Genomic DNA, 26,400 nt, shown 5'->3' on the forward strand with positions numbered 1-26,400 from the left:
GTGTGTGTGTGTGTGTGTGTGTGTGTGTGTGTGTGTGTTTCTCAGAGCTGTCTGGGCCCCTGGGCCCCGCGCCCCCTGCTGAGCCCTCTCTGCCCACTCAGGCCGTGGAGATCGAGATCGAGACTCCGGAGTTGATTCGCATGAGGCAGAAAAAGTCAGTTGGAGTCGGTTAGAGTTGGCGTCTGTGAGAGAACCCCTTGGGGGGGGGGGGGGGAGAGAACTTTAGCTGCAACTTTTCCCTACAGAAACTTATATAGTGTATACATGCATACAGTTTCCCATACATAGACCAATGTGTGGCGCAGTGCCACAGAATGAACACAGAGCGTCACAAATTGAATCTGTTTTTTTGTTGTTTTTTTTACGCGATTTTGAAACGTATAATATCGTTCCGTTCATTCATCTGCGCATAGCACTCTTTCTCCCTGTCATTCTCGTTCGCACACGCACGCGCACACAGAGACAAGCGCGCGTACATGCCACTGGTGCGCGGGTACACTACCACTTATTGGATAAACCCGCGTATCACACGCACTGACTGCGGATTCGCCCGCGCCTCCTCTCATCGTGCTTACAAAGGAAAAGCAGCGGGATATTTGCGATTAATGTGAAATGCGGTTATAGTTTATATATATATTACGGTGTTAGACCCCCAGCCCGTTGTGCCGGGGATTTGAATTCGCTCTGGAGCAGAGACTGGAGATCGGGAAGATCAGGAAGTGGGCCAGTCCACTGAAATGTATTTTGTGCTCAATTACGCGAATGAGAAAATGCGAACCCCCCCCCCCCCCCCCCCCGTCAGGACTCCACGTCCCGTCCCCCCCCCCCTCCTTACCTTCAGGAGTCCATGGCTAATCCCCCCCCCACCCCCCCCCCCCCCAGCCCCATCTGGAGTCCAAGTCCTACATCCCCCCCCCCCCCCCCCACCACACATTGCTACCTGGTCTTTGGGAAACACTGCATGCATAGTAATAAATGTTATATGTCTGTCTATGTATATGTATTAGTATATCCATAGTATGACATGAGTTAATAGTGGAATAGTAAAGTAGAATAAACTCAACATAAGCGCAGTTTTTCAATATTCAAGGGTTTGTGTGCTTTATTACTGATCCATTCTGGGGTTATAAATTGATGCCATTGAACCATGTTAGAATGCGTCACAATGCAGCGAATCATACACACTTATGAGGCAATAGAATACAATCATAGCACATTGCTCCTATTGTCTCGTGCTACTGAAAAGTATAGCTTTGATAGTTATGGGTTCAGAAGATGGAGGTTGCCTTACTGTTTGCCTAACTACTTTATTTATTCCGAATTGTGATTGGCCAGAGAGAAGAGGAAAGCAGAATTTGAGCAGTATCTTAAGCGGATGGTTAATCGCTTAAACAAGGATCTGCTGGAGGATACACACAAGGTAAACACACACACACAGACACAGACACACACTTTTCAAGTACATTCAGTAGTTCAAAGACGCCCTGTGTTGATTGGTCTCTCAGGTCCACCTGATGTGCCTGATAGCCAATGGGATGTTCCGGAACCGTCTGTGCAGCGAACCGGATCTGCTGGCCATCACGTTGTCCCTCCTACCCCCCCACTTCATGATGGTGGCCAAGGAACGCATTGACCACAACTACCTCTCGGGACTGCTGAAATGGTGTGTGTGTGTGTGTGTGTGTGTGTGTGTGTGTGTGTGTGTGTGTGTGTGTGTGTGTGTGTGTGTGTGTGTGTGTGTGTGTGTGTGTGTGTGTGTGTGTGTGTGTGTGTGTGTGAGAAAGAACTTACTTCTCTCTCTCTCTCTCTCTCTCTCTCTCTCTCTCTCTCTCTCTCTCTCTCTCTCTCTCTCTCTCTCTCTCTCTTCCCCCCCCCCCTCTCCAGGTTTGGGGCCACCTTCACCTTGAACCCCAGCCTCCCCCACGTAGACCTCACCGACCCCCGGGGGCTCCTGGAGAGGCGCCTGGCCAGCCTGTCGGCCCGGGACCACCAGGAGATGACCCATGTGAGTGGCACTGCGGCCCCTGACATACAAGATTCTTCTGATTGGACTGACTTGCTTTGGACTTCCACAGAACGAGTCGGTTCAGAGCCAAGGGTGATACAAGGAGATTTATTCTTTACTCCATGATGATCCATTTCAAAACATGAAAAAGTCATGTTTCAACACGCATATTTAGTCATTTAGCAGACGCTTTTATCCAAAGCGACGTGCAGTGATTTTAGAGACTGGAGGAGAAGGTAGGGGTTAGGCAGCAGTTATTAACCCAGAACCTCACACCCTCACCACTTATCTACTATTAAACCCAGATGGAACACCGTATCAAGAGACGGACACAAATGAATAAGAAACAACACAAGACAGAATAACGTGTGTGAATACAATGTAACAAGTTGACTGTGATGAGCTTTCAATTTCTTCTCTGTTTCCATCAGCTGCTCCTTTTGGTGCTGAGGTCTCTGAATCTCTTCTGCCGATTGGTCCTTTCTCTGCAGCCCATTTCCTTCAAACCCCCTCGAGTCAAGGTAGGGATTGATCTCGTTAATATGACATAATGATGAAAAATGAACAGTAATTAAGCTAATTACATGATTATTAAATGTATCTTGGAATGTGGTGTGACCCACACAGCCTTTTACCACTTTACGATGCAGAACTATACCCATGTGACCACTTAGGCCGCCAATAAAAGGTTTCCTATCTGGTGTGTTCTTTTTCCTCCAGGGCAAAGGGTCAGAGAGCAGTGGTGGCCGTACCCCAGGGAAAAGCCCCGGCAGTGGGAAGTCCCCCAAGGGAAGCCCCCCGGACTCCAAGATCTCCCCCGGAAACAAGAGGCCCGCCCTGGTCTCCGCTGCCACTGCTGGGAAGGGCAGGGGAGCCAGCGGCGGGAAGCGGGCCAAGCAGGAAGAGGAAGACGGGGAGGAGGAGGAGGAGGTGGAGGAAGAGAAGCCAGAGGTGAAGAGCGGGAGAAAGGGGGGAGGCCAGAGGCCGAAGAACGCCAAGCGGCGCAGCGTGGCTTCCAAGGTGAGCTACAAGGAGGAGAGCGGCAGTGGGGAGGACGTGCTCAGCGACGGGGAGGAGGAGGAGGAGGAGGAGGAGTTTCAGGCGACCGGCGAGGAGGATAGCGAGGAGGAGGAGGTGGAAGGGGGCAGGGCCAAACACGGGAAGGGGAGGAGCCACGGGAAAAGGAAACACAGCAGCGGCGACTCCGGGAGAAAGAGGAACAGCAGCAGCAGCGGCGGCGGCGGGAAAAGACGCGAGAAAATCAACAACAACGATGAAGACGACGAGGAAGACGACGACGACGGCAATGTGGACAAAGTTGGAGGAGGAGAGGGTACCAAGGGTAAGCGGAGGAGCGGCGGCGGCGGCGGGAGGAAGAAGAGGGACGGGCCCGGCGCCGACGAGTGGCTGGAGGTGTTCGTGGAGAAGACGTCGGCGTGGCTGTGCGTGGACGCGGAGCACGGCGTGGACCGCCCGCAGCTCTGCTGGCGGAACGCCACGCAGCCCATGGCCTACGTGGTGGCGGTGGACGGCGACGGCCGCCTGAAGGACCTGGGCAGGAAGTACGACCCCACCTGGATGACCTCGTCAAGAAAGCGCCGGGTGGACGATGAGTGGTGGGGCGAGACGCTGACGCCCTTCCTCCCGTGGGAGGGGGAGCGGGACGACAAGGAGGAGAAGGAGGTGAGGGGGAGGGATAGGGGGGAGGGGGGGGGTGTTTGTGTTGTGTTGTGGGTTGTAGTGCGTGCAAGTGTATGTTTGCACTTTCTTTACCGAGAATTTCTTTACCGAGATGGACCATCATTTTATGTTAATTGAACCTTGGTCCACCATTAAGTCTTCCGCATACCAGGTCTTATGGGTGACAGGTTAATTATTACCATCTCTGATCAGTATATCAGTAAATCCTCTAGCACTATAACTGTACGCTGTCTAACTATCCACTTTAACTGTAAACTCCTGATAAAATGCAACCATGCCACCTGGAAAATAAAAAACGTTATTTTAACACACATGACACCCCTTAACCCCTTGTCCCCTCTTCTGCCTTTCAGCTCCAAGCGAAGTTGCTGGACAGGCCGATGCCCACCTCCATAGCGGAGCTGAAGAACCACCCTATGTACGCTCTGACCAGACACCTGCTCAAGTACGAGGCTCTCTACCCCCCCACGGCGGCCGTGCTGGGGTACTGCAGGGGGGAGCCCGTATACTCCAGGTCAGTCTGGGAGTTATACCATCGAAAATGAGCATGGGTGATGCATCCTGCGCCAAGATATTAACAAGCATGTCCGCTTTATTGGCATTAACAGTTTGGTCTAATTATCTCCCCTTGCTTTTCATTTCAAGTGATATGTAGGTAATGTTTAAAGAGACTGTTCTCCCTACTGTGTACAGGGACTGTGTTCACCAGCTGCACTCAAGAGAAACCTGGCTGAAGGAGGCCCGCACTGTGCGGATAGGAGAGGAGCCATTCAAGGTGAGACGCCTTCTCACACCAGCGGCTCCAATCCTGTCCTAACCTTCAAGTCAACCGTGACTCTATTTCCCCATCGTTTTGGTTTGAGGGACCCCAGACTTGGTTAGACACAAGACAAACAGACCCGATCAAGCAAAAGGCAGTTGTGTTTCTCTATAGGGATCCCTTCACTGATATTGTCCGACACTTATAATAACAACCTGAGCCTGCCAGAGGCAGAAACAATCACTTTTGGAGAACGTGGATTGAATGGGCTCTATTTTCCCAAAGGCTTACATCGCATCCGTTTCGTGGATTACGCCCTGCGATTCATTCAATGTTATATTTCATCATCTCATCCTTTCTCTTCTTCCACGTCCCCAAATGCCCTCTAATTAAATAGTTTCTCTTTTCTGTCTTGCGGGCATGTGCGCACTACATCGGATAATAGGTGAAAATTATTGGACTTTCCAAACTCACTAGGCCAGCATTTTCCAGCATTCAAAGCTGAGCTTAAAGGCATATTGTACGATTTTCAGTGATATGCACTTTTTAATATGTTGTTGAAATTGGTTTTTACATCCTGACAGCAATAAATAACTTATGGGCAATGAAAAAGAAGCGAAAAAAAAACGAATTCTGTATCTGCTATAAACCTGTTAAAATGCTTACCAATCGGAGACATTGTACCCGAATATAAAGAACCAATCACAAGCCTGCGCGTTCTCTCCCCTCTGTGTACGAGCCTGAGCCGGCCTGAGCGCGTTCACGGAGGGCAAAGAAAGCGTTGTTGTCATAGTAGTTCATGACGGTGGACTAGACCTAGTGAGCCTACAACGTTAACACGATGGAAGAAAAAAAACAGAAGTTACCACTGCCACCGTTACTTGCCCCGGTTCATCCTTTTAAAAAGGCAAGAAAAAGAAAGACAGAAAATGAAAAGGCAGCAACAAAAAAAAAGTAAGAGAATGCTCGAGGAAAAACGAGAATAAATATTGGATTCGCTTTTCAGCGATGGCGACAGCTGAGGGAGTTGAATGGCCTGAAAAGTGACGCAATGGTTGCCGTTGAAGTAAGCCGTAAGCAGCATTAGCGCTCGTGCACGGCTCTGTGTCGAGGGGTTGGGGCAGGGAGTCCTGAAGGGTGGGGGAGGAGTTAAACGGAACTCCGAAGAGAAGCTAATTTCAAATCATGCTAGCTCTCTCACATCGTACAGTATAGCTTTAATCGAAAATTTGTTTCTCTACCTTTCCGGTGTAGTGTCGACACAACCTTCAACTCACCTCCCTACCACAGTCTTAAGCTTTCATTCTGAGTTAAGAAAAATGCAGTATTCCCCAGGCCCCATCAATCATACCTCTGTCTTTCACCTCTATGCTCTCCATCTGTCCTCACAAACTGTAGCTTCTGTATCCCTTTCTCGAACCCTCCACCGGCACAGTTATAATCCAAAGCCTCACTGTGATCAAAATCCCATCAATCAATTAACAACATGATCGATCATGATGATCTCATTCCCCATCTTTGCATGTTCAACACGTTCTATCCACACCCAGAGCCCGAACACTGATGTATGCCCCCCACCCCCCACCCTTTGCTCAGGAGGTAGAGCAGTTATCTTGTAACCGAAAGGTTGCTAGTTCGATCCCCTGCTCCTCCTAGCTGAGTGTTGATGTGTCCCTGAGCAAGACACTTAACCCAAACTGCTCCTGACGAGCTGTCTGTCGCCTTGCATGGTTGACTCTGCCGTCGGTGTGTCAATGTGTGTATTAACCGATGAAAGTTGCTTTGGATAAAAGTTCCTCTTGATGACTTTCACTTACCCCCTGTGCCCACTAACGCACAGGCCAGGTATAGACTGTTCAGCCCACCACAGTTGGTAAACGCTTTTGTTTTCCTCCCCTGGCTATCAGTAAATTTGAACATAAAGCTTGCAGAGTTCTAACAGATGTATGTTTATAAAAAAGGTTCTACAAGCAACAGCAACTGTTGGTAGAATATGATTTTGTAAACAAAAATCCGAAATACACGTTTTGGAACCTTAAGTTATCACAATTATTTCTAAACTAAACTAAAACGTACACTGTTAAACAATATACAAAGTTATTTATTCATTATTGCATGATACATCTTAGTGTACGATATGTCTTTAAATCAGAGTAGCCAGTAATACTCTATAACGCAATATTGTACACGGAAGTGACATAATTTATAAATACTCGCGTAAGAGTCCACCTTCCGGCTACATACACAGAGCAAGCGGAGTGACATCGGTTCTGGATCCTCGCAAACCTCTTTGGCTTTCATTGATAAAAGTGTCTGCTAAATGCCCTAATTGTAATTGTAATCTGGTCCTCAGATGGTGAAGGGCTTCTCCAACCGCTCCCGTAAGGCGCGTATGATGGTGGAGCAGAAGGAAGAGAAGGACCTGGCTCTGTATGGGGAGTGGCAGACGGAGGAGTACCAGCCCCCCATCGCTGTGGAGGGCAAGGTGGGTGGTGTGGCTGCACCGTGGGGTGTAGGGTGGAGGATGGAGTTAAGACTGGATAGTGGGTCATTTGCCCCAGATGGTAAATGTGCGTGTCACAGCAGGAAGCACAGAACTGAGATAAAAATACAAAAATGACCAAAGATAAATACAGAAAAGTTGACTTTAAGTAGCAGTAGTGGTAGTAACAATGCTAACGTGAATGCAAACTATACGTGTAAACATTGCAGACAGTTGAGGTAGACGTGTCAAAAATCAAACAGTACATGCTGCAATAATCGAAACCATGCAACAACAACCATTTTGCATAAGAGTCTAAAAGTATCCAGGCGAATTTGGAGAAAGACGGGCCTTTCCTCCACGCAGTTACTCAGTGTTTAAGCATCTGTCGATCACCTCTGCTCAACCCCAAAATGGCCTTGAGGGGGGAAATGTCCATTTTGTTTTTTCCTTAGTTACTAACACTCCCACCCCCCTGGCCCCTCCCAGGTTCCCCGTAACGAGTACGGGAACGTGTACCTGTTTAAGCCCTGCATGCTGCCCGTGGGCTGCGTCCACCTGCGTCTGCCCACCCTGAACCGCGTGGCCCGCAAGCTGGACATGGACGCCGCGCCCGCCGTCACGGGCTTCGACTTCCATGGAGGATACTCGCATGCTGTGTAAGAACTCGCTCACACACTCACACGCTCACTCACTCACTCACTCACTCACTCACTCACTCACTCACACGCATACATACACTAACACACAGGCCACACATACTGTACATACACTAACACACACAGGCGCACACACAGGCACACACATACATACACTAACACACACAGGCACACACATACATACACTAACAGACAGCGACTACTAAACTTCAGTGATGAAAACAACAATCTACAGCACTACATGCCTGTTGATGTATGTGTATGTGTGTTCCAGGACCGACGGCTACATTGTGTGTGAGGAGCACGAAGAGATTCTCAGAGCAGCCTGGGAGGAAGATCAAGCGCTCCAGAAACAGAAGGAGATTGAGGTGTGTGTGTGTGTGTGTGTGTGTGTGTGTGTGTGTGTGTGTGTGTGTGTGTGTGTGTGTGTGTGTGTGTGTGTGTGTGTGTGTGTGTGTGTGTGTGTGTGTGTGTGTGTGTGTGTGTGTGTGAGATTATGTTGAAATAGGCTTCATGTCTGTCCAGGATTGCTAATGATGTGTCATCTATGACATGCCAACACTGTGAGAGAACACACATTTACATAATCAAGTTGTCAACTAACCGAGTGCAGTACACTAATACTGATTTATTATTTCGGGATACTGATTTATTTGTCCGGGCAATGGGACATTGATTAAAATGTTACTTGTTTACTGTGGAGACGATGGCTTGTCTACTCTAAAATTATAGAAACGGCCAATAAAGTGATCCAGAATGTCAACAGAACAGATAACGATCACAAGAAATACAACATACAACAAAATCCTTTTCTACACACATTGTGTTGGGTGTTGAAGTGCGTGTTAATCACCACCTTCGTCCTCCTTCGTCCTCCTCCTGCCGTCTGCAGAAGCGAGAGAAGCGGGCCACCACCAACTGGAAGCTACTGGTGAAGGGCCTGCTGATCAGGGAGAGGCTCCAGCTACGATACGGCAAGAAGGGCCAAGGCCTCGGAGGAGCCGGGGGCTCGAGTCAGGGTCATGGCCAGGACGGAGAGGGGGTGGACGGGCTATCGGCTGACGAGGAGGAGTTGGAGGGTGGGGTCCCGGTCGAGGACCCTGGAGACAAGACACCAGCCGAAATGCTGGCCAAGGCCTGGCCCCAGAACAGACAGGATGAGGGAGAGGAGGAGGGAGGGGGGAAGAGCAGGCCGAAGAGGAAGATAACACAGCGTGAGCGGAAATGCCAGGAGAAAACCATGTTTCCCTTTGAGAAGGCGTGATAAAAAAATAACTGAATATTGGCTGTACCAAAAGAAATGACCTCACGCTACAAAGCTAAGCTGTGCAGCCCCTGCTCTCTCTTCAGAAGGTTGTTCAGGCAGGCCTCGGGAAAGAGGGGAGTGAAAACAAATAAATACAAGTGCTTGTTTAACCGTTCCACTCAGATCAAGTGTTAGATTGGAGTGTGGCGGCTATAGCATTAATTGTCTGAGATGGGGAGTTGATGATACGCTCCAGTCGATGGAAGACCTAATGAGACTTTGGTGCCAGTCCAAAGACCCGCCGTGAGAGAGCAGTATCATCCAGAGAAACAGTATCCTGACTTGGACCGAAGAACATGCCTGGCAACTGTTTTTTTTGCCACACAGGAAGTCAGGATTTCTATTGTCTATTTATTTGTATTTGTTACCTAGGGGGGTGGTTCTGCTTGTACATTACCCACTACACGGCCATACTGTCATGCATACACTATATATATATATATATATTTATATATATATATATATATATATATATATATATATATATATATATATATATGAGCATATGAAAGATCACAATGTGTATTACCGCCTTACAGATGGACACACTCATACATTTCTGACACCCCGTTCCCACTGAAGGCAGAGTATCATTACCCTCTGACATGCAGTAGTTTCCCACCTTCCAACCAGGTTCTGCCCCAAGTATCAAAGGAATGACGATCCTCTTCATACAAGTTAATTCATCTTACTATAAAATGATCAATAGATTTCACTGTTTAGGTCAGTTTGTCGTCACGCATTGTTTGTTTAAAACTTCTTTGTTATCCTCTATGTTGGTGTTTGGAAAATGTTTGGATTAATGTAATGTTTTTGTATCAAAGTATTTTTCTAAGACACTTTGGAATGTAAGTAAAAATGAAAAGGCTGTTTTTGTTTGCGTTCATTTTGTTCATTGGTTGAACATAAAACAATTCAAGGAATTTTCAACAATTTCACCGAAATTTCACAGAAATATAAATAGACAGTTTTTGTTTGAAAAGTAACACAAACGCACCCTTGCCCTGTTCCTCTTGATGACTTTCACTTACCCCCTGTGCCCACTAACGCACAAGCCTGGTATATACTGTTCAGCCCACCACAGTTGGTAAACGATTTTGTTTTCCTCCCCTGGCTATCAGTAAATTTGAACATAAAGCTCGCAGAGTTCTAACAGATGTATGTTTTTAAAAAAGGTTCTACAAGCAACAGCTACTGTTGGTAGAATATGATTTTGTAAACAAAAATCCGAAATAGACGTTTTGGAACCTTAAGTTATCACAATTATTTCTAAACTAAAATAAAACGTACACTGTTAAACAATATACAAAGTTATTTATTCATTATTGCATGATACATCTTAGTGTACGATATGTCTTTAAATCAGAGTAGCCAGTAATACTCTATAACGCAATATTGTACGCGGAAGTGACATCATTTATAAATACTCGCGTAAGAATCCACCTTCCGGCTACATACACAGAGCAAGCGGAGTGACATCGGTTCTGGATCCTCTCAAACCTCTTTGGCTTTCATTGTAAGCTGACTCGACGCAGTTCGGAAAGGTAAATATGAACGACTTTGTGTAGTGATGTTCGGCCCCGGTGCGTCCTCTGGCGTCTCCTCGGTATCGTGGTGAAGCGGGCCTTGTTTACATCTCATCCCCGGGGTAGATTGGGAAAGACTGAGGCGTTCGCAGCACACAGCAGGGGATGGCTGCGTCGCCCCTCTGGTGTGTTTTTGTGTATTCGTATGAAGAACAATGGGCGTGTGTGCGGTGGCTGTGCCTGAGTCCTTGGCAAAGTTTCACCAGAGACTACCGCCGACATGTCCTATTGTGTGTGATTTGTTGAACGATGGGAGTCGACACTCCGCTCGTTCGCCGTTTACTTCTAAACGCGTCAACACGCTAGCCCGGCGGAGCTAGCCTGGCTAACATTAGCACCCAATTTACTTTGCTTCATTTAGTTTGTGACCACAAGTCTCCCTGATTTACGCCGCCCCCCCCTGGAGCTATCTGGTAGCTACCAGTAACAGTCCAACCCCAAGCCCCTCTCCCTTTTCATTTCTGCACAGTCCATTTAAATGTTTGGTTATTGCTGCTATGACACATCAGCCGAGCCCACCAATATGTATGTCACCCAGTTCTGGGGACTATTTTTAGTCGGGGCGGAATGTGAGCATGGGGGGCTGTCTCTGCCGGCTGGTCGGTAACACCACTCAGGTGGGGGGCTGCGGCCGGATTTGAACCATGGCCAATGGGGTTCTTGGGCGTTATCGTATCCAATAACGCACAGTAATCGACCCAGTGACGCGGAACACCGAGCTCTTAATTGGGTTGATTCATTACCTTGGCATAAAGGGTAGGTTGTTATGCCTTCACTTGACCTGTCTACTTTGGTCACTTGGGCTTGACGCCTTTTTTTTTTTTTTTTTAAGTTCCTACTACCATATATACATACCGCTTTTATACTGAAGTGTAACGCATGCACTTTTTTTGAAGTATTTATATATTATCTCAGAATTCCGGGAAAGACTTTATTGAAAAAAAATATATACTGCTTTTTAAATTGCAAGATGCATCCAAATCCGAAGAGAAGCTCAGGAGCATGGAGTACGGCTGTTGTTAATCAGCCCGACCCTTAAACAGTGCTAACTAAGTTAATGTCGCGGTCAGTACAGGTAAGATATATAAGGTAATGGTTGGCTTGACCACATCCTTGAACAACACAGCATTGTCCAGCAGGTCAGAACGGGCGATCTGTCTGAAAAAATGCTATATACTGAAATCCTGAAATGCTTATGCAAAGTCCTGAGGGTCCTGCAAACTCCAGAAGTGCCTACGCAAAATTCTGAGGTGCGTGTGCATAGTCAACGAACAAAAGCAGTACAGTCTATTTTACTGTGAGACACCAGTATCTCCAAATGTCTCAAACCAAATGTCTCAAAAAATTAAACATAGCAGGCGGGACATCATGCTTACATGAAATCGATCTTGGGATGATGAGATATCTTGTTATATCAGAAAACGAGTCGATAAATCCTTTCTTGGAATTCTGAGACAATTGTGTTCCACTTATCTTTCTCAGAATTCTGAGATAATATCTTGTTGATTGAGAAAAACATTGCAAAAAAAGAATTATTGTGTGAATGGATTTTGATCCTGTATTTTTGTGTGCTTCTATGCTATGACCTGGTTATGGTTATGAACTTTTGTTGGGAATATGAATACTGGGTCCCAATTATTAATTCTGTGGTTTCTCATCGACTAGATCATAGACTGACATCAGTTTTTGTTTAGAAGTTTCTTCCTAGTGCTGAGGAATAATCAGTTAAACCTTTGCACTTTGCCTTAATGCATGTGGTCTGCACTTGTGTATCACAAGTGTTTAGTTCGAGTGGAAATGAAGCCTGGACATGCATGTATATTTATAAGGGCCCGGCTGGATTGGCAGTTATTTTAGTATTTACTCCAAATATAACCCCATACATATGCCAGACTTGGGACAGGCACGGTTGGTCTTGCTCTTTATTTGCAATAGAAAAAAGGTGAGGGGGGAACATTTGACGGTAGAAACAATCAACAAAATTGTTGTCCGAGACAACTCAACTTTTTCTTACCAATCAGAAACAACTTTTGTAGCACAATAAAAGCTCGTTTTTTTGAGAAACCACTGAAACTGTTTGATAGTATATTACCTTGAAGTTTTCGACCCGTTGGTGCTGTAAACTATAACTACAACCCTTCCTGGAAGGTAGTGTCTGAGGCTTAGGGCTGAGGCAGGTAGGGTAGAGTGACCGCTGAGCTAAACCCCTTAGTCTAATGCTGGATAATCACTGTCTGACCTTTGGAAGTTCCCCAATTTTCATGATGACTCATTCAAATGTAAAACAAGATATATCACAACCAAGTCTAGGCTCTGAACAATACGATTTGTATAACAGAAACCAAGCTGCCTGAATATTATTTTATTCATAATTAATATTATTTCTCACAATATAGCCGATCACTCAAAAAATTTAATGTCCATCCTGCCCCAGGAAATAATGGATTCGGAAGCACTTTTTTCCTTATGAAAGCAACCAACGATTGTCTGATGGGTTGGACGAGTGCATGCCGACCAGAACTTGACAGTCCTACTGGTGATTATGTTTTACTACATAATCATACATTTCCAAAATAGCTCGGTAAAAGCTAAGACTTTGACTACCAATAAACCTTGCCTAACATAAAATAGCGTGCTGTAATGAACCCGAGCTGGGTCTGAATATACATACAGGCGAATGTTGTGATCTATCAAAGCGGTGTGACATTCATTATGCCTGCCATGATTGGATAGTTACGTGGAGGAGACGCATCCCTCGGCGGTGAGTTAAGCCCTGAGGTCACACTTTCGGGATAGCCCGCCACCCTTAATGAATTCTCTGAGCGTCAAGTGGTTCTTAAAGGGCGCCGTCAAAGCGTTAGCTTGCATCGGTGGTGGAAACAAGTCCAGACATGCCTTGAACCAGTCCTACACATTGAACACCTGCTGCCCAGGTGGATGTGTTATGGGGGCCTTGATAGTACATTGGAAGGGTAAGCGAGTTCCCCTCCTAGGCTACGGGTGCTAGGTTTGATCCCTCCCCATGTCCACACAGGCTACCCGTGGTTGAGGTTACTTCACCAAATGCTGGGTGTCAACATACGAGAATCATTTCTAGCTCTTATCGGGAGTGGGTCAGACTGACTGCAAGTTCTTCTGTGGTGTATATTGGTTTCAATGGGATTAAAGGGTGGAAGAATAGTTATGAAGAGCTTTGGGCATGGGATCTGAATACACTTCAGTGGAGTTCCCAGCAGAATCTGCAGTGCATTTTAATTTGCACTTCCTCCAACAACTTTACAAAGTGTGTGTGTGGTGGGCGGCTGTTTGCGGATGGGGATCCGGAAGGTTTTCTAAATACTCGACATTGGGACGCTTGAACACGACGTCCCAGCCTTGGCTCGCCACCCCGTGTTGTCTCTGGTGCAGTGTGTTCCTCAGGGAGACTGCTGCTTGCCCTTGAGGAGATTTGTTTAACGCCTCAACTAGCGGATAACGGGACCATTCAGATTAATGGGTCAACAGTCACACACACACATGCTTGCACACAAGGCAGGGCGCTAAACTGACCGCCATGTATCACAAACTGACTTGCATTAAGAGGTCTGTGATGCGAGATGGATAGGCCGTCACAAATCCGTCCCCGTCCCCCCCCTAATTTATAATCTCATTCTCATCCCATCTACCCCCCCCCCCCCCCTCTCTCCTCTCTTTGTTTCCTCCAGCCCTGCCACGGACTCGCCTCGCACCCTGAAGATGAGTGACGGAGAGTGTGACTTCTTTTGCTTCTTCCGCTGCTGTTGAGCTCGTTCAGCTCAAATCCCGCCCTTGAGGCAGACAGACAGGCAGGAAGACCGGCTAGTATCGTCTCTGTAGCCTCACTAGAACTCCCCAATAGAGGACCAATCCACGGCAGACAACGCCCCCAAAAGAGGCGGAGCTTCGAACAAGACCCTTTTTTTGATTTTATTGGTTTTGCCAATCCATCAGGTGTGCTCCGACAGGTAGGCGGGGCCGTCCACCTGTCTGGGTTGATCTGATTGGCCATCCCGGATGTCTGTGGATATGAACAGCCAGGCGTCGGACAGCAATGAGGAAGACTACGGCGTGAACTCGGAGGAGGACGAGGAGGACGACGATGGGGACGACGACGAAGAGGACGAGGACCCGGGCGACATCGCCGACTACTATGAAGGCGTGGCCAGCGACGTGGAGCAGCAGGGGGCGGACTCGTTCGACCCCGAGGAGTACCAGTTCACCTGCCTCACGTACAAGGAGAGCCAGCGGGTGCTGAGCGAGGAGGTGAACAACGTAGCGGCATTGCTGAAGGTGAGTTCGGTGGAGACGCAGGACGGCTGCTCGATGATGGCATAAAAATCATAATCACCATTGTTTTGGTCTATCGAAATCCTGATTATTCAAACGATTATTTTTGAGTTTTAAAACATGATGCACTTGTTCAGCATTTCTCTCCAAAAAAACACATTGGAACATTGTAATTTCCCCATTCACGCAATAGAAAATGTTCAAAAAGAAAGTAATGTACAAAAATGTATCCAGCTGTTCTATTTCTATAAAGGATGCAAATATACAAAAAACCTTTCTCTGGACTATATCGTGTGGAGATCGTTTGACTAAAAATCAGATTAACTGCATGACCGTCTCTACTTTACAGTCTGAGCTCCGATCTAAGTCAATGGGCACGTTTCACAGACTCTCCCTTCATCGGCCTATCTCGCCTGAAGCAGGAGGAAGGGATCTGTAAGCGTGTAATTGACAAACAGAAACATCGGCCACTATAGCCACTATCAAAATACTTTATTTATTTTAAATCTTCTTAATTTGCTCACATTGAGTTTTTTTTTCGGTTGAACTTCTCCGTAACAAAACGGGAAACAAGGCAGAACTCTGACCCCTCGGGACTTTTTGGCCTAGTCTGCAGACATTGGGGATGAACTGGGGAAAACCAGTTCCTCTTTCGTCTGGGTGTCCATCACAAGGCACAGGAGTAGCCTTTCCCTTAGAAGTGCTGCAGTTGTAAATATCAGTACGTTGTGCGGGACTGCTTTTCATATTATATAATGTTTGTCAAAAGGCCAGGTATTATGTGATGTCTGCTTATTACACAGATAATCAGTGGCACTGGTTGGAGGTTTTCCCTTAAAAGGGTTTTCCTCCTTTTACACAGCACAAGTTGAGTGTCACTCAGCCTGTTCCTGCGGCTGGGGGATAACATGCATTCAAACGGCAGAACCAATTGGATTTGAATGCTGAGTCGTTCAAAAGAGACCTTACCAGACACGCTGGATACGGTCCAGCAACACCAAGTCTGAAGGCCCCCCCCCCCCCCACCCACAGGGCCTTGTATTACACAGACCTTGGCTTGAGCAGACACCGGTAGAGTTTTAATGGGATGTTGCTCTGGAAGAGGTCAGTCCAGGGGACACGCAAGCGGTGAACAGTTAATGACATCCAAAAACAAACTTATTTAGTCGCTTCTGGTGTTCTTATTGTTGCTTCTAGGAAGCAACAATAAATGAAAAGTTTGTGTGAACTTAGTGTGTCACAACATTTTTGAGACTTTTTCTCACGGAAACAGTTATCGCAGTGTTATTCTCATTATTTCTCATCCTGTACCTCCTGTGTCTCTCTCTCCTCTCGCTCAGGTATTACCGGCGGTAGCTAAACTGGTGCTCGTGCATTTTCACTGGCAGGTGTCACTAATACTTGACAGGTAACAGAAACACACCCTACCCCCCTCTCCCCTCGTTCCCCCTTCCCATCCACACATCTTTCTCTCGCTACCCTTTCCTCACACTCCCTTTTCATTCCGTCTTTGTCCACCTGTTGCGCATGTTTCTGCTTCCGGTTTTCATCAATCTGTTCACACGTGCCGTGCACAAACAAACACGCACACCTTTTTTGAAATGACTGTGTGCTCTGGTCCCGGTTTCCATAGATACGAGTCCAACTCCTCTCTTCTGATGTCCGATGCCCTGGTGCAGCCCAGTAGCACTTGCAGAACGCTCACAGTGAGTCCCATTTGTGTGTGTAATATATTATCGACCTGAGTACTGACTCGAGCAATCAGTGATTTCCTTTATGGCGGAAGGCCGGTCCGAGGGAATGGCTAGAACCCTATCATTGACTTCATTCCTTGAATCTTTGCTCAGAAATACGTTTTTTTTCAACCGCTGTTTTGTTTTAGTCTTAGAGTACCCCTTAAACATGCTGGCACTATGTGGGGCCACAGTGTCCTAGAGAGCCCGGTAGTAATGTTCAAGGGTCTTGTTTCATCACAAGTTGTCAGCTTGTTCAGCCAACACAAGTTGTTCTAGCCAACGTTTGTGCTCTCTAGGCTTCTATTTCTTCCTTGAGGTCGAGATAAAAATAATATTGTACACATACAAACTTAAATATTTGTGTGGTATTGTACTCGCTATACGTATGACAAATATGCATGACTTGTACTTAAAATTCATGACCACATCAGCCAAACGAATGCCGATCTACTGAAATAACTTTAGTAGCGTTTTTCCGTTTTGTTATAAGGCATCTCACCCGATATGATGGGGTGGGTGTGTGCTCATCACCTCTGTTTGTGTGTGCTCCGTAGGCCCCTCAGTCCCTCCAGTGTGGGGTGTGTCTCCAGGTGGTGCGACGGGACGCCCTATTGGCCCTGCCCTGTCAGCACTCCTTCTGCAAGGCATGCTGGGAGCAGCACTGCACCGTGCTCGTCAAGGACGGCCTGGGAGTGGGTGAGTCCTTCGCACGAGAATGAGAACCATTCCGCTCGTACATTTTATACAATTTATAAAAGTTGGAGTTTGAGTGTACGTGTGTGTGTGTGTTGGTGTACATGCCTTTCACACACACACACATTTAAAGTGACAGTCACGCAGTCTCTTCAGTCACGCATCACAATGTTAAAACGTGTTGTTTTTCAAGCGTCTTACAGGAGACACGCTTGAGAAGTCAAACTGAGAAGCTCACATCAAACTGATGTGAGCAAATGACACTAAGGGCGTACCTGTAACGTGTTGTTGCACAACTATGGTGCGTTTCAACACTAAATTCCCGCCATATGCGCGTGTTCACCCGCATTGTTGCTGTCGATGCAAACCAAAGTATATTGCGTCGTTCATATCATGTGCGGACCACTCACCACTACCGCAGACCACGACTATTTCACGTAATATCTTCAGAAATATGTTTCCCTCGTTGACACAGCTGTGTGAGACCGGTGGGTTTCAGAGTCATCCACTGAGTGTGGAAACTGTGGAACGCACCCCAGGAACGGATGCAAAGGCACCTGCTTATTAGTCAGGTGTTGGAGTAGAAATAGCCTGAAACTATTCTCCTTTTTTGTTGTGTGTGTGTGGGGCAGGTGTTTCGTGCATGGCTCAGGACTGTTCCTTGCAAATGCCAGAGGACTTTGTGCTTCCTCTCTTGCCGGGAGAAGAGCTGAAAGACAAGTACAGACGCTACCTCTTCAGGGACTACGTGGAGGTACCCTCCTCTGGGATGACCTGCTCTCGGTTTTCCTTCCTCTGACCTGTCTCTGTTTCTCTCGTTCTCCAGCCCGAAGGTCTAACTGTTGAACCATCATTTGCCTAAAAGTGTTGTCCAGGAATGGAGATTTACAAAGTATTATGTCAAACCTCAGGGCATAGATTTGTGTTATTTAAATAATCTGAAAATATACAAATATTTGTCCTTGCAGTGGAATAAGTTGAATGAAAATTAATTAAGCCATTTGGGCCATGCGTCATTCTTGAAAGGGTTGCGCAGGGAAACTTTTTTTCATCCCCAAAGGGAAATGAATAAAATACAAGCCCACAGATCCCTATTCGAATGTACCTTTTATTAAAGCTACGGTAGACCACACAGAGAAACCAGCCAGTATAAGCTAGCTTTTGAAAGTATCCAACCAACCAAATCCCACCCTTCTTGCCCCCTTCCAAAGCCACTCCCTCAAAACACATGGCTGGCTCGCTAGCTTTAGCAACATGTCTGCTTGTCCACGCAGAAGCTTCCAGTCAAGACCAATGAGTGCAGGGAGAAGGTAGACAGACAGGTAGGCCATGGGATCGTTTCATTCGGACTGAATGAAACAATGACACAGGCCTAATACAGGTGGGGAAACGGTTACCTGTATGTAAGGCCAGGCATATTTATTTGTAAAGCCTATTTCATACACGTAGGCAATTCCAATGAAAAAAGAGAAAAATATGGAACCATACACAATGTATGTACTACCCGTTCATTTATTATTTTTTTCTGTCCGGGCATTTGATTTCATCGATTTCGATGTCGGGACCTAAAGAGAATTCCAACAAATATGACGAGGAATGGTGCTATAAAATAAATGGCCTACCCTAGATTTTAATCCCCCCCCCCCCCCCCCCCCCCCCCCCTTCTCCAGAGCCACTTCCAGCTCCAGCTGTGTCCCGGGGCGGACTGCCCCATCGTGATCCAGGTGGAGGAGCCGCGGGCCCGCAGGGTGCAGTGCAGCCGCTGCATGGAGGTCTTCTGGTACGGCGCACCGCCGCACGCACCGCCGCACGCACCGCCACGGGCGTCTCTGGGTGTTAGTAACGACCTGCACACGGGCATTATTTACCAACGCTTTCACTAGAACCAAATGTTCGAATCAACACTGAAGCCACACAAGGCCTTGCAATGGGTCTATTTCTGTTATTGGGTCTATTCCAGTTGTATTCCTTTTAGTGTGTGTGTGTGTGTGTGTGTGTGTGTGTGTGTGTGTGTGTGTGTGTGTGTGTGTGTGTGTGTGTGTGTGTGTGTGTGTGTGTGTGTGTGTGTGTGTGTGTGTGTGTGTGTGTGTGTGTGTGTTGGGGCTGCTCGATTATGGGGAAAAATCATAATCACAATTATTCTGGTCAATATTGCAATCACGATGATTCAACCGGTTATTTTGAGTTTGAAAACGTGTTGTACTTATTCAGCACGTCTCTCCCAAAGAAAACTTTGTAACTGAGAACTTTGAAATTTCGCCTTAAAAAAAATACACAAAATGGTCAAAAAGAAAATGTTGCAATCTAGAATAATAACATGATTACATGAAATGTAAAAAAAAGATATTGTGTTAATTTTGTGATAGTTCGACGCTGAAATCGCGATCAGAATTCGATTAATCGCCCAGCCCTAGTGTGTGTGTGTTGGAAGTTTGCTGTGTGTCCCGCCGTCATGGTGCTATGAGTGACCGGGGCCCTCTCTGTTGATCTGCGGCTGCCCTAGTTTTAAATGCCGCCAGATGTACCACGCCCCCACGGACTGCCCCACCATCCGGAAATGGCTGACCAAATGCGCAGACGACTCGGAGACGGCAAACTACATCAGCGCACACACTAAAGATGTAAGCCGCGCACACTTACCGACAGCACACTCACTCCTCTTCTGCAGAACACTCTCGCACTCATCATCCCCGTGTTTCCCTTCCCCTGGCTGGGATATCGTGTTTCGCTGTTGTAATGATTTGTTTTGACGCTGTGCGTCTCTCCCTCTCTGCTCCAGTGTCCCAAGTGCAATATCTGCATTGAGAAGAACGGCGGTTGCAACCACATGGTCAGTGTTCTCTCACTATGAAGGTCTATAGATCTGTACATTGACGGCAAAGAGTTTGGCATTCAGTGTTTCCCCCAGTAAATGTCTTAGTCAAGGTGGTCAAGGAGCAGGGGGGGGGGGGGGGGGGGGGGGTCTAACCCAATTAAAAAAGCTTGATGTCACGACCATTGTTGTGAACACCGATGCATTATTGATCTTTATTTTTACACCTGATGGAAGTATGTTTTCTTTCCCTACGAGAGTTTTCTACTTTGTTAATGCATAATAATTAAAAAAAAAAAAAAAAAAAAAAATTTTTTTTTTGATTATTTTTTTTATTTATTTTATATACATTGGTAGTCAAGGCGGGGCCCTATTGTTGATAAGGCGGCCGCCTTAACAACACAGTGCTGGGGGAAACACTGGCATTCATGTTGGTTGAATTTGAAGCCAGCACATAGTCTTGGTTCATAATACTGTTACCTCAGTTCCACACACGTATGTAGGCTACTTTCTATTTAAGTGAAAATAATGAACTATGAACCGGTGACAATTGAGGGGTAGCAGTAGGGTGCACCTATGATGTATATATTTTTAATTAAGCAAATGGTATTTGGGGCACACAATGTCATGCTGGCTGCATTGAGGGGAAACACTGGTTGACCTCGACTTTTTATCTTTCCAAGTGTATAAAATGATTTTGAGAAATGAAGGTACATTTTTATTATTTATTTTTTTTACTTTATTTTACCAGGACATTTTCCCATTGAGATTTAAAATATATTTTTCAAGGGACATTATTTAACATTCTCCTTTGTCTTGTCTTTTCAGCAATGCTCCAAGTGCAAACACGGTGAGTAACACACTCTATCCTCCCGCGGTAAAGCCTCTGCTCCCCGTCTACCCAGACCGGGTCCTCTTGTATGTAGACTGGGTCCCAGTCTATTAGGGGTGGGTATTGCCAGGTAGCTCACAATTAAATTGGATTCTTTAGGTCTTGATTCGATTCGATATCGATTTCGATTCGATATTGATCCAATTGCTTCGATATCGATTCAATAATACATGCAGAGGATAAAAATACCTAAATATTATTTAGAATGAACCATTTCAAAACGAATTAACCATTTCATTGTGCTTGAACTAGCAAAAAGGGAATGCACCATTGTATAGTATTGCTCCTGAGCTAAACTTGCAGCATAATACTAATAATCATAACATGGACAAATGTAAAAGGGCATGTACATTTAGGCATACTCGCTTCTAGATTACAACTTTTTTTTTTTTTTTCTTTTTTTTTAATGGAAATAATCTATTTAAAAGAAAATCTGAATCGAAATTGACTCGAGAACAAATAAATTGCAGTGCATTGATGAATCGATATTCTTACCCAGCCCTACCATCTATGGGGACTGGGTCCCCTTCCATGGTGACTGTGCACTGCATGGTCTGGGGTTATATTTCCCTGTGTAGTATCATTGTCTCGGCGCTAGGCCCTCTAAGCTAACTGTGTGTGTGTGTGTGTGTGTGTGTGTGTGTGTGTGTGTGTGTGTGTGTCTCCAGACTTCTGCTGGATGTGTCTGGGCGACTGGAAGACCCACGGCAGCGAGTACTACGAGTGCAGCCGCTACAAGGAGAACCCCGACATCGTGAACCAGAGCCAGCAGGCCCAGGCCCGCGAGGCCCTGAAGAAGTACCTCTTCTACTTTGAGAGGGTGCGTGGTCTGTAGCGCAGGCAACCGCATGCAACTGGGTCAAACGTTATCCGGACACGGCCCCAAGCAGGCTGGTCGTATGGACACTGAAGCCTGTGACGGGTGGAGGGTACACATACAAGGGATAAGATGACTTTTAAATCGTCTTGTTTGTGTTGTTGTTATTCTAGTTTAAACTGGTCATGGATATCGGCATTGGACCATATCGCCAGTTCAAAATAATGAATACCAAAAGCTTAAGTAATTGAGAAATAATACAGAACGGGGTTGATTGTAATATTTATAATTGCACCAATATCTAGCGGGAGTCATGTGTCGGATAGCCTTTTAATCGGTGTCCTACGAGGGGTATATCGTCTGTAATGCAGACTGGATCGTGAGCGACTGCAGTCCATTGTAGTGACTAACTTACCGTTGGGGTGCTGTTCCTCCTGCAGTGGGAGAACCACAACAAGTCCCTCCAGCTGGAGGCCCAGACGTACCAGCGCATCCAGGAGAAGATCCAGGAGCGGGTGATGAACAACCTGGGCACCTGGATCGACTGGCAGTACCTCCAGAACGCAGCCAAACTGCTGGCCAAGGTACACGGACGGACGCTGGAGTTTAGGGGCCGATACTGATATCGGGGAGTGAACAATTCCCTATACCGGCTAATACTCGGTGTGTTTAATGTGGCGATCCCGGCTTGCCGTTCACTCTCCAGCAATGCCTCTGGCCACAGCAGCAGGAAATTAAATCATGAGCTACTGGAACAAACTAACTGTATGGACATGAAGTTCATGTATAACGGTTAGGGATGAGAGTTTTTAGGTGGATGTGCTCAGTTAAAGCATTTAGAGGTTCAACGACCACAGCAGATGTTGGGGGGGGGGGGGGGGGGGGGGGGGGAAGCAGAATCGCTGTACAATCTCCACAAAAGACAATGACTTGTAGGTAAAGCTCAGGGCTGGCTATACCCTACTATGGGTTGACCTTGGTCAGTAGTGGTTCCCTTTTTTAATCCAGTTACTGATTTTATGAGTGATATTGTGAACTATGTGTTTGTGTGTGGGTCCAGTGTCGCTATACGCTTCAGTACACCTACCCCTACGCCTACTACATGGAGTCTGGGCCTCGCAAGAAACTGGTGAGCAACATAACAACAAATCCCTCTCCATCCCTAGTGGTAGGTACCTTCTCCTTTCCCCTTGTCTTCTGTCATTTCCCGCAATTCAATTTTAAATTCCAAAGTGCCTCATTTGGCAAGGAAAATATACATTCAAGTACTGCACCTGTATTCTCTGACGTGTGTATGTGTGTGTGACACGGGGAACTGTGTGTAGCTGTAATAATACCAGGTGAATAAACGCATGATGTGATTGTGGTTAATCTCCCCCCCTGCAGTTTGAGTACCAGCAGGCCCAGCTGGAGGCAGAGATCGAGAACCTGTCCTGGAAGGTGGAGCGCGCAGACAGCTACGAGAGAGGCGTGGTGGTTGGGGGCGAGGGCGAGCTCAGTGCCAACGACAGAGGGGTGAGTGAGTGAGGGAATGGGGGTGTGGGGCAGGGCCACACCCTGGCGGAAGCGACTGGCATTCAGCTCCTCTCTAGGTGTTGTCCCACCATTTTAAGTCAATGGGGAAGATTTTGATTTAATTATTGCGACACAAAGCGAATGCATTGGTTCTTCATTCGGTTAGGATCTCAGTGGCTAGTCCATCTCGGTGTTATGCATTTTTTAGAGGCCCTGTTTGACAGTTTTATTTCATAAAAAATGTATTAAGGTTTGAATATTGATGAGCTTTGGCCAGAGACTACTGCGAGGCCGCCATTAAAGTCCCGCACCTCAATCTGCCAAAGTGTCTGCAGATGGTTGCAATTCTCAAGCAATTGCCTCGTCCATAACTTCAGTCAATGAAGTCAATGGCTCCATAACAGTTATGTGCAAAGCAATGCGTGACGTCACTGATGCCACGTCCAAATTTTTTAGTCTTGTCGGTTGGGTTGAGTTCAAAGGAGAGGGACAATGAAAAGGGGTGAGGGTATTGGAGACTGCGGGGGAGAAAGGATGTGAAACCGGGTGGTTTCGCATGCTTCAGTTTTCAATCCAGTATTCATTATACAATTCATTGACTATGATGTATCGTGTTTTTTTAGTGTCATTTTATTTGGCACTAGGCTGCATCTAGGGCTGAACGATTTGGGGAAATAATCTAATTGCGATTATTTTGACCAATATTGCGATTGAATGTTTGATTTTTATAATTCATTAAGTTCCTTATGTTGTGTATTATTCACTCAAAATTTAATAAATAATTCTTTATATGATCAGCACAACATTGGAAGCAGTCAACATAAAAAGTGCTCTTTCCTTTAGGCCAGGCCGATTTGTTGAGATTAATTTTTATTATAAACTTCTTTATTTAACTAATTAATCGTACTGATTTCCAGTCAGTAACTGTAAAAAATCACCTTTATTTTTTAGCGCAGCCTTTGCGATTTGCATACCGCGTTCTATAACATCGCAATTTCGATTTCGAATTTCGATTAATCGTTCAGCCCTAGCCGCAGCCCAACCAGTGAGTGTGGGCAGGCCTCTGCTCCGCCCTCGTACTGACACCCGTGTACCTGTCGTCTTGCAGGATCTGGAGAATCAAATGCACATCGCAGAGCAGAGGAGACGCACACTGCTGAAGGACTTCCACGACACCTGAAGCCCCAAACACGCCCGCCAAACACCAGCATGCCCCCCCGCCCCGCCATCCTCCCTTCTTCCCATCCTTGACCGTCTCACGGTCCATACATCCTTCACTTCACACCTCCTCCTCTCTGCTTTCCTAACTCCTATTACCTCACCCGCGTGTGTTTGTGTGTGTGTGTGTGTCTCTCTCATCAATCTCTCACTCACACCCATCGATCCCTGTCTCACCCGTCTCCCTCTCTCCCTCTCTGGCTGTGGTCTGGCAGGGGTGGGCAGAATGGCACGATTGTATCCTCCTCTTCATGGGTATTCCCCCTCCCTCCCCTCACTTTGCTTCTCAACATCCTTCAGTTTCCAGAAGATCTGGTTTGCAGCAGCTGTCGCGTGTCACTCTTGGCGGTTCCAAGACTTCTCGGCTTTCGCAGTGCGGTCACCCCGACGACGCCGTGTCTCGTGTTCGTACCCAAATGAAGACGTTCCCCCGGGTGTACAGCTCATCGAACGCTTGCCGTTTGACCTCTTTAGATTTCGTTCAGTAGGACTGCACAATTTATTTGATGAAATGGATAACGTTAAACTCTATGAAAGAGCCACCAAATGTTAAATTTGAACTGCAGGGGAGGGCTGGTGAGGCAGGCATTTGTGACTTTCTGATTGGTTGCAAATCTGTGCTGGGGGGGGGGGGGGGGGGGGGGGGGAGAGGAGTGTCCTTCTGCCAAGTATAAAGCACCTGAACTCACTTGGTATCAATTAGAGCCGGTCAGAAATTGTGATTGCGTTTGGTCTATGATGGTGCCATGACAGTGTGGCTAGATGTTATTTGCCGTGTTTATATATATTTTTTGTGATTTCTAACAATGCAAGATGAACTTGATAAAGGTGGATGTAAAAAAAATCTTTGTATCTGATGTTGGTAAAAATGTAGATCTTCTCCTGATGTCCCCTCCTCCCGACCCCCACCCAGTGATCGGACTGTGAAAGCCCAGCTGAACCTAAGAGCATAACCCATACGTCCATTTAATACTCTGCTCATTGTAAATCAAGCGCATGCACGTGCACACCACAACACTCACGTCATTGCACACACACAAGCGCACGCACACATCCATGCTCAAACACTCCGGAATGAGAAAAAAAAATAAACAAGCTATTAATTTGCCTCCTTATACCCTTTTGTCCATTTATTTTATTTGTATGGTAGTGTTTATTTTTTCCCCTTCAATTTTTTGTTTCCTATTTGTTTTGTTTCCTTCTGGAATATGGCGTTTGAAGAAGAAAAACAGAACAAAAGACCCCAAAAAAATGATGTAATTTTCAACGGTTGTACATTAATACAGAACTAGTTACTGAGAGTTTTTAAAACCGGCACCCGTCTCCTGTGATTATTAATACAAATGTATACACTGTATGGGGTGGGTGGGAGGCTTCTCATAGTTCAGAAGATTTAAACTGCAAATCATTATGGCAATTAGGATTGTCTTAATATGTAGCCAATTCAATGGTAACTAAAGTATATGTTTCAGGATTATGTCAATGTAAACATTGTTTGTGATTGATCAATCCATTGAATTGATATAGTGACTAAACAAAATCGACATATATTTCAAGTTCAAGGAACTTTATTTGTCACACAGGGAAAGGAAATTGGCAATGCAACAGGATTATGCTAAAAAAATAAAAGGAAAAGCAACAATATCTACTCTAATCAGAAGAACACTATTTGCATGAGAGGTATAATCCAATAAGGGATCTGTAAAAAGAATATTAAATAAACATACGTATATGCATAGTCACTATATTTACAGTATATACTTAATGTGTGCATAAGAGCTTGTTTGAGCGCAGAGGATCCTTCATAATCCTAAAGGCAATCTTCAAAGATGCATTAACCCACACAGTGTGTAAGTCCATGCCTTGTGTTGTAAACAACATATACATCGACGACCAAGTATTATGTTGACAAA

At 46.1% G+C, this 26,400-nt stretch overlaps 2 protein-coding genes across 3 annotated transcripts in view; both read left to right on the top strand.

Annotated features, from left to right (window-relative positions):
* The window catches only part of xpc (xeroderma pigmentosum, complementation group C), an 11,948-nt gene extending 2,586 nt beyond the window's left edge, over positions 1–9,362 (top strand). The window contains exons 3-14 of the mRNA XM_030337148.1: positions 46–154; positions 1,336–1,420; positions 1,506–1,663; positions 1,885–2,005; positions 2,437–2,526; positions 2,726–3,688; positions 4,060–4,220; positions 4,400–4,481; positions 6,820–6,951; positions 7,438–7,607; positions 7,882–7,975; positions 8,500–9,362. Coding sequence (XP_030193008.1) covers positions 46–154; positions 1,336–1,420; positions 1,506–1,663; positions 1,885–2,005; positions 2,437–2,526; positions 2,726–3,688; positions 4,060–4,220; positions 4,400–4,481; positions 6,820–6,951; positions 7,438–7,607; positions 7,882–7,975; positions 8,500–8,871 — 2,537 coding nt within the window. The 3' untranslated portion in view covers positions 8,872–9,362. The remainder of the gene's footprint in view (positions 1–45; positions 155–1,335; positions 1,421–1,505; positions 1,664–1,884; positions 2,006–2,436; positions 2,527–2,725; positions 3,689–4,059; positions 4,221–4,399; positions 4,482–6,819; positions 6,952–7,437; positions 7,608–7,881; positions 7,976–8,499) is intronic.
* Positions 9,363–10,323: 961 nt separating this feature from the next.
* On the top strand, positions 10,324–25,804 carry arih2 (ariadne homolog 2 (Drosophila)). Of its 2 annotated transcripts, none has more exons than XM_030337269.1 (15): positions 10,324–10,457; positions 14,204–14,807; positions 16,145–16,212; positions 16,438–16,510; positions 17,095–17,236; positions 17,866–17,987; positions 18,904–19,013; positions 19,737–19,854; positions 20,013–20,063; positions 20,874–20,895; positions 21,606–21,757; positions 22,195–22,338; positions 22,815–22,922; positions 23,141–23,269; positions 24,378–25,804. In XM_030337269.1, the coding sequence occupies exons 2-15, from the start codon at positions 14,532–14,534 to the stop codon at positions 24,447–24,449; spliced, it is 1,587 nt and encodes a 528-aa protein (XP_030193129.1). In that variant the 5' UTR covers positions 10,324–10,457; positions 14,204–14,531; the 3' UTR covers positions 24,450–25,804. The 2 variants fall into 2 exon arrangements, with proteins under 2 accessions (XP_030193129.1, XP_030193209.1); XM_030337349.1 differs by having other exon boundaries at positions 22,815–22,883.
* Positions 25,805–26,400: the final 596 nt, after the last annotated feature.

Source organism: Gadus morhua, chromosome 1 (genome assembly GCF_902167405.1).
Source record: "Gadus morhua chromosome 1, gadMor3.0, whole genome shotgun sequence".
NCBI lineage: Eukaryota > Metazoa > Chordata > Actinopteri > Gadiformes > Gadidae > Gadus > Gadus morhua.

Coding starts and splice junctions, on each gene's coding strand:
- arih2 (XM_030337269.1), top strand. CDS start 14,532: ATGTCTGTGGATATGAACAGCCAGGCGTCGGACAGCAATGAGGAAGAC. Junction 16,511..17,094: donor GCACTTGCAGAACGCTCACA/GTGAGTCCCATT, acceptor TGTGCTCCGTAG/GCCCCTCAGTCCCTCCAGTG. Junction 20,064..20,873: donor ACGGCGGTTGCAACCACATG/GTCAGTGTTCTC, acceptor TTGTCTTTTCAG/CAATGCTCCAAGTGCAAACA.